The sequence below is a fragment of the Ammospiza nelsoni genome, chromosome 27 (assembly GCF_027579445.1).
Source record: "Ammospiza nelsoni isolate bAmmNel1 chromosome 27, bAmmNel1.pri, whole genome shotgun sequence".
Lineage (NCBI taxonomy): Eukaryota > Metazoa > Chordata > Aves > Passeriformes > Passerellidae > Ammospiza > Ammospiza nelsoni.
The window spans coordinates 4061529-4071317 of NC_080659.1; the positions used below are offsets into that span (position 1 = coordinate 4061529).

Below are 9789 nucleotides of genomic sequence, written 5' to 3' on the forward strand. Positions count from 1 at the left end.
GCACATTGTGGCACTGGCACACGGCTGTTGGCACCTTGGTGCATCAGGGCATCAGAGCCAAGGGCAGCCCCAGGGCATGGGCGACACCAGCACAGGAATGTGGGGACAGGGCACAGAGCCCAAGGTGGTTCCTGGAATCCCTCAGATCTCCCCGTGCTGAGCTTATCAGGGCCCTGCAGGCACCTCCAACCCCCCCAGAGCCCAGGGCTGCCACACCCCGGCGGGCAGAGCTCAGCTGGGAGCCCTGGGGACATGGGGACCCCTGCCCTGCCAGCTCCATGGACTGTAAGTGCAGCGTGCTGGGGGCTGAGGGCAGTGCCAGGCGCTGGGGGGACGCTGTGTGCCCATGGCCATGCAGGGATGGTGGCACTGAAGGGATGGTGGCACCGAGTGTGGGCAGGGATGGTGGCACTGAGGGTGTGCAGGGATGGTGGCAGTGAGGGATGGTGGCACTGGGGGGGTGCAGGGATGGTGGCATTGAAGCGTGCAGGGAGGACTGGCACTTAGGGATGGTGGCACTGAGGGATGGTGGCACTGAGGGTGTGCAGGGATGGTGGCACTGTTTGGGGTGTGCAGGGATGGTGGCACTGAGGGATGGTGGCACCAAGTGTGGGCAGGGATGGTGGCACTGTTTGGAGTGTGCAGGGATGGTGGCACCGAGTGTGGGCAGGGATGGTGGCACTGTTTGGAGTGTGCAGGGATGGTGGCACTAAGGGATGGTGCCACCGAGGGTGTGCAGGGATGGTGGCACTGAGGGATGGTGGCACTGGGGGGGTGCAGGGATGGTGGCACTGAGGGATGGTGGCACCGAGGGTGTGCAGGGATGGTGGCACTGAGGGATGGTGGCACTGGGGGGGTGCAGGGATGGTGGCACTGTTTGGGGTGTGCAGGGATGGTGGCACTGAGGGATGGTGGCACTGGGGGGGTGCAGGGATGGTGGCACTGTTTGGGGTGTGCAGGGATGGTGGCACTAAGGGATGGTGGCACCGAGGGTGTGCAGGGATGGTGGCACTAAGGGATTGTGGCACTGAGGGATGGTGGCACCGAGGGTGTGCAGGGATGGTGGCACTGTTTGGGGTGTGCAGGGATGGTGGCACTGTCTGAGGTGGGCACCACAGGGACATGGACACGTGCTGCGCTGTTGGTGTGCACCAGCCCATCCTGGGGCAGCCCTTGGCTCAGGGTGGGCACAGGGTGGGTCTGTAGCCCTGTGCAGAACCCCCAAAGTGGGAGAACACTGGAAACCACCCCAGATGTCTCATTATAGGGGGATCCCATGCCAGACTGTGGCAATGCCATCTGCTGTGCCCAGCAGCTCCCGCAGTGCTTGGCTGGGCTGGGGGCAGCCCAGAACAGGGAATTTGGAGCCCCTGCAGCCCCAGAGCTCCAGAGGGAGCTGAGGGAGGTGAAATGTTTTGGGTGCAGCTCTGGGAGGGGCCGTTCTGCTTGCGTGGAGCCCTGATAAGAGCCCAGCTGGTTTCTGTGTCCCTGCTCCCCTCCTGTGCCAGCGCTCCCCGATCCCCTTCCAGCCGGGATTTCATCCCCTCAAACATGGTGAGAGGCGTGGGCAGACGGTTTGCATTATCCTCGTCATTGGGGGCAATAAAAGAGCCGGAGTGAATCACAGCAGGGGAATTAACAGGTAAATTCAGCTGCAGGAAGAGAAGCTGAGGCGCCAGGGCTGGGCACAGGGCTGGGCACAGGGCTGGGCAGCAGCTCCAGCGGTGAAACATCGCCCGGGGCTGGCCAGGATGTCCCAGCTAATGAAACACACGTGCTCCTGCCCCAGGAAAGGTTTAAAATGCTCCTGGCTGGGAGTTTTGTGGGAGGGAGAGGATGGTGGATCATCCTGGCAAGGCTGGAGGGCACCAGAATCGCTGCAGGAATGAAGGAGGCAGGCACAGAGTGCTGGGGGTGAGCCAGGATGCTCGGGGTGATGCAGGGAACACCTGCCTCACCTGGGCTGTGGCCCCAGGGCTGTCCCTGCTGTCACCGTGGCCTTGCTCCAGTTTTGCTGCACATTCCCAGGAGGCTGTGAATGCCCGGGAATGGTGCCCAGGGCTGCCACACCCCGGCCTGCCAGGGCTCACAGGTGAGGGCAAAGCCGTGGCTGAACCTCAGCAAATATGGCACAGGACGTGGTGCTGCCTGTGATGGTGTTCACAGGGCCTCAGCGTGAGGCAGGAGATGAGGATCTGACTCTTTGTTTCAGAAGGCTTGATTTATTATTTTATGATATATATTACATTAAAACTATACTAAAAGAATAGAAGAAAGGATTTCATCAGAAGGCTGGCTAAGAATTGAAAAGGAAAGAAGATGAATGATAACAAAGGTTTGTGGCTCAGACTCTCTGTCCGAGCCAGCTGACTGTGATTGGCCATTAATTAGAAACAACCACATGAGACCAATCACAGATGCACCTGTTGCATTCCACAGCCGCAGATAATCAATGTTTACATTTTGTTCCTGATGGCTCTCAGCTTCTCAGGAGGTAAAAATCCTAAGGAAAGGATTTTTCATGGAAAGATGTTTACGACAGTGCTGCCTCCAGGCACAGCTTGTGTGCAGGTGACGTGTGCCACCAGTTCTGGAGCCAGGGATGGCATCTGGGATGAGGTGGCAGTTGCTGGCTCATGGGGACCCACCTGTGCTGCCCCTCCCTGTCTGGGATCTGCTGTTCCAGGCCTGACCCTGAGGCTGGGGCTGTTCCCTCCTGCCCTGTGTGCCAGGAGGGGTTAAAGTCCCCTCGTTTTATGAGCCATGAAACCGTGTTTATGACCCCAGTTTCTAGAGCTGGGCTATTTGGAGGCTCCTTTCTGTAAATGGCACAAGGAGATATTCCATGCAGGAGTGGCCCTGGCCTGGCACAACCTTTCCCTGCCCAGGATTGGAGCTCCCTCCCTGCCCTGTGCATGTGGAGAGGCCGAGGCTGTTGGTGCCCAGCTGGATGTGGTGCCACCAGGAGCTTGTGGCTTTGTGGCTGAGGTCCTGCTGTGTAGGAGCTTTGGGGTAGGACGGTCAGGATGGATGGACATGAGAGATCTCTGCAGCCAGGGCGTGGAATTTGGGGTTTATTGCAAAGGGCCTGGGTGCAGGGCCCTGCTGGGAGCTGCCAGCCACAGCTCAGAGCAGGGCTGAGAGGAGAGAGGGGGAGAGAGGATGAGAGGGTGAGAGAGTAAAAGGGGTAAGAGAGGGAGGTTCCCGTTCCAATACCATAAATCTTCTTCTGTGTTGAATATTCTGATTCTCACTAACCAATCTAGTACAATATACAAATCCCATAGCATTTCCATACAGCCTATAAGAATCATTACATTACCATACTGTGTTACATTTTAAACCCTAAAAACTCCTCTTTGGGCCCATTCTGCCAGGCTAGTAGGATCTGCTCTGTCCCTTAGGCCTGCCTGCAAGCAGAGGGTGTTGTTCCATCAAAAGGGGATTACCTTCAGCCAGCCACACCATTGTTTTCCAGTTGTTCAGTAGCTAAAGTATCTCAAAGCTTGCTTTCATTTCAATCTCACTTATAGTTTCCATGTTCCCAAAATCTTTTGCCAGGCAATCATATTTATAAGGCTTTCCTGTTTCACCTTCCCCAGCACTGCTGCCTTTGGTGGTTCAGGCAGCACTGAGTGCCAGGGCAGGTTTGGCTGAGCTCCCTCAGAACCCAGCCAGGCTGGGGGACAGAGGTGGGGTGGATTTCTGTGCTCTGTGGCAGCTCCTGTTGGGAATTGGGCTTTGTGTTCTGGCTGTGCTGCCCACACAGGACAGGCTGGTGTGGTGAATGAACCTAATTCAGCTTTGATTAGGCCAGAGTGGAGGGTGGTGGCAGCTTTGGTTGCTGTTAGTTGCAGGTTGGCTGGTCCTTCTGGGCCTGGTATTTTCTATCAGGAAAGGTCAGTTAGGTGAGAGGCAATGTTTTGTCCTCTGTTGAGGAAGTTAGTTATGCTTAGTGGTGGATTAAAGGGTTAAAATGTCCTAGGGATGTGGACAAGTTTGAGAGAGGAGTTTGTTTTGTGAGGACGAGTGTTTGGGCCACTTTTGAAACTTCTAGGGATAAAGCTTAGAAATTCCATGTCCCAAGGGCAGCGGAACCAGGCTGGGAGAGGGGCTGCATCTCAACCTCTGCTCCTTGTGCTGTTCCTCATGGCTGCTCTCCCCTCCTGCTTGCAGGGCCAGCCAGCTCGAGACCCTTGGCCTCTGCTGAACTGGGACTCTGAGGGTGACCTCAAAACCGAGCAGCGGCCCCTGAGTGGGACAAGGTTGGCACAGCAGTGACAGCTCCCAGGAGATGGACAGGGTCACCAGGCACCTTGTGTTCCAGCAGCCACAGGCCTCGCACAGGCACGACTCCCTGGCAGAGCTGAGGGCCAGCAGTGATGATGATGTGTTCAGCTCTGCCCAGCACAGCAGCCAGAGGGTGGAAAATGGCTACAGCTGGAAGAGGAGGTCCCAGTCACCCTCGTATTTCCTGGAGGGTGGAAGAGATGTCTGGACCCCGTCCCCAGAGAGGGAGTCCAAGCTGGAGGTGGTGAGATCGGGAAGCCTGTACGACCTCCGGGCTTACAAGGGTGAGAGGAAACCCTCCAAGCTCTATGATGACGAGGAGCAAGACCTGTACAGGGTCCCTCCACCCAACATCTCCCCTGAGAAAGCCAGGGAGCTGGAAGATGAGAGGAAGGAGGTGATCCGGAGCCAGGCCATGAGGAAAAGCTCCACCATAGCGGAGAGGTGGAGCTCCATGGATGAGCTGGGCTCCATCAGCAGCCCAGCTGAAGGCAGGCACACAGGCAGTGTCCCCACCAGCTTTGCCATCTGGTTTGACAAACCCTCCCCAGGCAGGGCTGCAACGCCCGTTGACCCTGAGAATATTGACACGGAGCAGATCAACTTCTCTGCGGCTCGGCAGCAGTTCCTGATGCTGGAGAAGACCAACCCCGGCTCGTTTTTCAGCCCAGGGCAGCAGGCCATGTCCCCAAGGCCAGAATCAGTGACAAAAGTCTCCAGAGAAGAGTGGTACAGCCCTGAGATGGCCACAAAGGGTACAAGAGGCTACAGCAGTGCTGGTGCATCGAGCCAGAGCGGGACAGACAAGAGCCTTTACCAGGTTTATGGTGTGTCCTCATACAAGACACCTGAGAAGGAGGAGGTTTATACTCCCAGAAAATCTCACACAGAAAGATCACATCCCATTGGGAAGGTGTCCATCCTGACCAAAGCAGGGTCCAGAGAAGACCTGGACTCTGGCTTGGGTGAGATGTACACTGAAACCACTGCAGGCTACGCCAGTGATGGAAGCACCTCCGAGACCCTCAACGTGGATGTGAGGGCCAGCAGCAACGGGACGAGGGTCAGCAACGAGACACCCATCGAGAGGGAGATCCGCATGGCCTTGGAAAGGGAGGAGAACCTCTGGAAGGAAAGGGGCATCCAGCGGCTGACCTCCAGCAGCGAGCTGGTGGAGATCCAGACCAAGCCTGTCCTCAACATTCACGCGTCTCCCGGGCCGGGCAGGAAAGGGAAGGACAGAGGCCGCGCTTCCCTTTACGTGCAGAGGGAAATCGAGCAGGAAACGAAGCGTGAGGAAGATCTGAAGAGGCAGGGGAGGCTGCTGGGGGCCTATGACAGGGGCACGCAGCAGGAGCTGGAGGAGCGCAGGAAGGTGTTCGAGCAGGAGGAAGCCCCCCAAGAGAAGCCCACTCCCCTGAAGCGGGCAGAGGAGAGGAGGAGCTGGCTTAAAGAGTTTGTGGTGGAGCAACCCTCAAGCCCCACAGAGGACAGCAAGGCTGGGAGAAGCATCCCCAGCTACACAGCCAGCATCGCCCACTTCCAGCTGTCCCAGCCGCGCTTCACCGCCAGCGAGAGGAGCCGGGAGCTGCCCTCGGTGTCCCCGCACGCTTCCGCCAGCGCCAGCAAATGGGGGAGCGAGGATTCCCGGGGAGGAAAACTTCCCAGCTCCACCCAGAGCCCCACCAGCGCTGCTGTCCTGCCCAGGGAGTATTTGAACCTCTCCCTCTGGAAGCCCAAGGTGTCCTTCGTGGAGGACATGGGCACGCAGAGGAGGGAGGATGGCCGCGAGGAGCAGTACCGGCTGCGCACCGGGAAGCCACAAACGTCGGCGCTGATCGAGGAGGAGATCAGGAGTGACCTGCAGAGGGAAGAGGAGCTGCAGGAGCAGCGGAGGAGGCTGATGGACACCTACAGCAGTGCTGCTCCTCAGGAGGGCTCCCGCTCTCGGCACAGCTCTGGTAAGGGAGCACAGGGACGGAGAAATTATTTGGTGGGATGGCTGTAAGGATTCCTCTGTGCTGATAGCAGAATTTTATACCAGCTTGAACTGCTGCTGAGGAGGGATAGGTTCTGCAGGATTCCAGATGCTCGGGTCTTGATGAGTTTTTGTCACATTACAGCAGCAAACAGGGCTGGAAGAGCTCCCGATCTCAGCACAGCTCTGGTAAGGGAACACAAGGATGGAGAAATTATTTGGGATGGGATGGCTCTAAGGATTTCTCTGTGCTGGTAGCAGAATTTGATGCCAGCACACTGGAGTCAGCAGAACTGCTGCTGAGGAGGGATAGGCTCTGCAGGATTCCAGATGCTCGGGTCTTGATGAGTTTTTGTCACATTACAGCAGCAAACAGGGCTGGAAGAGCCCAGCTCATGCATTTTACTCCTTGTTCCTTGACTGGGCCCCAGGCATGGGGTCCAGGCTATGACCAAACCTGCTGGACCTGCTCTGGAGGCAGGTTTGGGGCAGGGGCCTGACACTCCTGTGGGTCCCCACCCCCTGGGAGTGGAACTGAGGTCACCCCCCAATGCTCTTTCTCTCACAGCTGCCTCAGGTGCCAGTGGCAACTACTCCGTGTCCGAGTCTCCTGTCTCCTCTCCTGCCTCCCACCAGCCGGGGATCCTGGGGCTGATCTCGTCCTTCACCCCGCTGAGGGTGACCAGTTCCTCCCAGGGCAGTGCAGAAACCCTCACCCCTGACTCAGCACATTCCAGCCCCTTCGAGGAGCGGAGGAGGAGGGTGAAGGAGGATGGAAAGGTGAACATGCCAAGTGCTTGGGGGGCTCGAGCTTGGGGGAGACTGGTGGCTCTGGGGCTGGAGGTGGCTGCTCCTGACCGATCCAGCTGCTCAGCTCTGGTGGTGGTGGCACCATCAGAGCCAGGCAGCGCCTGCTGTTCAGAGCTGCCAGCACTGGGTGGGACTGCAGAGGAGCAGCACCTTTCTCCTGTGGGGAATCCCGGTCTGAGATGTTCCCCCAACCCCAGGGAGGGTTTAGCTGCACGTGCTGCCTTCCCTTGCCTCTCCTGTGCCCCAGATCCAGCAGCCTGTGGATATTCCCCTGCCAGGCTGCCGTTATCTAATCGTGTTTTCCTCTTTTCACAGTACGCAGGCATCGAACCTGTGGACAAGGTCAACACAGAGGTAAAGCCCTGACACCTCCCACCTTCTCCAGCTCCCCACACTCCTGGAGGCTTTGTGGGATGGACAGGGGGGACGGGATGGTCCTGGGATCACTCAGGTGGACACTGGGTCAGCAGAGAGGTTGGACAGGATGGTCCTGGCTCACACAGGGACCATTTGGGTGGGCACTGGGTCAGGCAGAGTGGACTGGGGAGGTCCCCTCACTCCTGGAGGCTTTGTGGGATGGACAGGGGGGGACAGGATGGTTCTGGGACCACTCGGGTGGACACTGGGTCAGGTAGAGTGGGTTTGGGAGCTCCCCTCACTCCTGGAGGCTTTGTGGGATGGACAGGGGGGGACAGGATGGTTCTGGGACCACTCAGGTGGACACTGGGTCAGGCACAGCAGATTGGACAGGATGGTCCTGGCTCCCATGGGCACCACCCAGGTGGACACTGGGTCAGGTAGAGCAGGTTTGGGAGCTCCCCTCACTCCTGGAGGCTTTGTGGGATGGACAGGGGTGGGACAGGACGGTCCTGGCTCCCACGGGCACCACCCGGGTGGACAGTGGGTCAGGCTGGGGAGCCGGCAGGGGGAGTGGGAGCAGCTCTGCAAACCAGCTCGTTGTGAAAGTCTCTCCTTTACAAAGATCCTGCCCGTTGTGGTCTCTGCAGGTGGTGGAAAGCACCCGAGTGTTCCGCCACAAGAGCGCCATGGCCCAGCGCTGGGAGGCGGGGCAGTACGTGCGGGATGAGGACTGAGGGAGCGCCATGGGGGCTGGCCCTGCTCACAACCGCCTGGTGCACGACCTAAATACTCCATCAGTTCCACCCACCGCAACAATCAGAGACGTGAACCCTGCTAATCAATCTGGTTTATTGTTAAACTGATAATCCTTCCATGCAATAGATCAGCTCCTTCCTCCTCCTCCTCCTCCTCCCTGCGGGGTGGAGGAACACTTTTATTTTTTTTTTCTTAAGAGGGAAAAAATTGGATCAGTATCTTTTTAATCACTTCCGCCTGGAGCCAGCCAGGTGAAATCACCCGATAATTCACTTTGCCCCTCGGGAGCTGTCTCAGGCTTACAAAAGAGCTGTTTTATTTCTCAGTGGTTTTAGGTTTTTAAGTACCGCAAGGCTGAGCACTGCCTTGGGGGTACCTGAACTGAGGCCTCTGGATCGGTGTTGCCGTGGGACTTGGGAATCAACATTGGTTTAACTCCTGTGATCCATGGAGATGCAGCAATGGAATATAAAAAAAATAGACATAATGCTGTTTATTTTGCTAATTTATTAAAGAGGTTTACACTCTCTCGGTATTCCAGGCCTGTTCTGTCCGCCTGGTTTTGCTCTGGTGTTTCAGATGAGCACCGGGATCCCACCGGGAGGGCTTGGTAACACCGGGGTCGGTAGGAGGAATCGCTGCGCGGGGCGGGGGCGGCACCGGGAAATGGCACCGGGTGGGCTTGAAAGTCCCGTTCGACCCCAACCGCGCTGCCCCCGTGCCCGTCCGGCCGGCCCCGCTAGGGGGCTCCCGGGCAGCGCCCGCGGCTCCGGTACGGACCCGCCGGGACCCCGGTACCGACGGTACCGACCCCTTCTGCAAGCACTGACCAAGGTCCGGTTTGGACCCGTTGGGACCCCGGTACCGACGGTACCGACCCCTTCTGCAAGCACTGACCAAGGTCCGGTTCAGACCCGCCGGGACCCCGGTACCGACGGTACCGACCCCTTCTGCAAGCACTGACCAAGGTCCGGTTCGGACCCGTTGGGACCCCGGTACCGACGGTACCGATCCCTTCTGCAAGCACTGACCAAGGTCCGGTTTGGACCCGTTGGGACCCCGGTACCGACGGTACCGACCCCTTCTGCAAGCACTGACCAAGGTCCGGTAAGGATCCACTGAGACCCCGGTACCGACCCCATCCTCAAGCGCTTACCGGGGTCCGGTACGGATCCACTGAGACCCCGGTACCGACCCCCTCTGCAAGCACTGACCAAGGTCCGGTTCGGACCCGTTGGGACCCCGGTACCGACCCCCTCCACAAACGCTGATGGGGGTCCGGTAAGGATCCACTGAGATCCCGGTACCGACCCCCTCTGCAAGCACTGACCGGGGTCCGGTATGGACCTGCAGGGATCCCAGTACCGACCCTCTCAGCAAATGCTGATGGGGGTCCGGGACAGATCCACTGAAACCCCGAAATGGTCCCGCCTGGACCCCGGTACCGACCCCCTATGCAAGCGCTGACCGGGGTCCGGTACGGACCCGCCGGGACCCCGGTACCGACCCCACTCTGCTGACGGGGGGGTCCCGGTGCAGTCACTGACCGGGGGTTTCCCTGGTGGAGGAGCCCCGGGGAGATGCCCGGGTGCTGT

The 9789-nt window shown here is 58.6% G+C and overlaps 1 protein-coding gene across 3 annotated transcripts; it reads left to right on the forward strand.

The window, feature by feature from the left end:
* The first annotated feature begins 183 nt into the window (after positions 1 to 183).
* Positions 184 to 8721, forward strand: MISP (mitotic spindle positioning). Of its 3 annotated transcripts, none has more exons than XM_059489513.1 (5): positions 184 to 285; positions 4177 to 6251; positions 6837 to 7048; positions 7394 to 7432; positions 8086 to 8721. In XM_059489513.1, exons 2-5 carry the CDS (start codon positions 4295 to 4297, stop codon positions 8170 to 8172), a joined length of 2295 nt encoding a protein of 764 aa, XP_059345496.1. In that variant the 5' UTR covers positions 184 to 285; positions 4177 to 4294; the 3' UTR covers positions 8173 to 8721. The 3 variants fall into 3 exon arrangements, with proteins under 3 accessions (XP_059345496.1, XP_059345495.1, XP_059345497.1); XM_059489512.1 differs by lacking the exon at positions 184 to 285 and adding an exon at positions 1501 to 1642; XM_059489514.1 differs by lacking the exon at positions 184 to 285 and adding an exon at positions 1535 to 1554.
* Positions 8722 to 9789: the final 1068 nt, after the last annotated feature.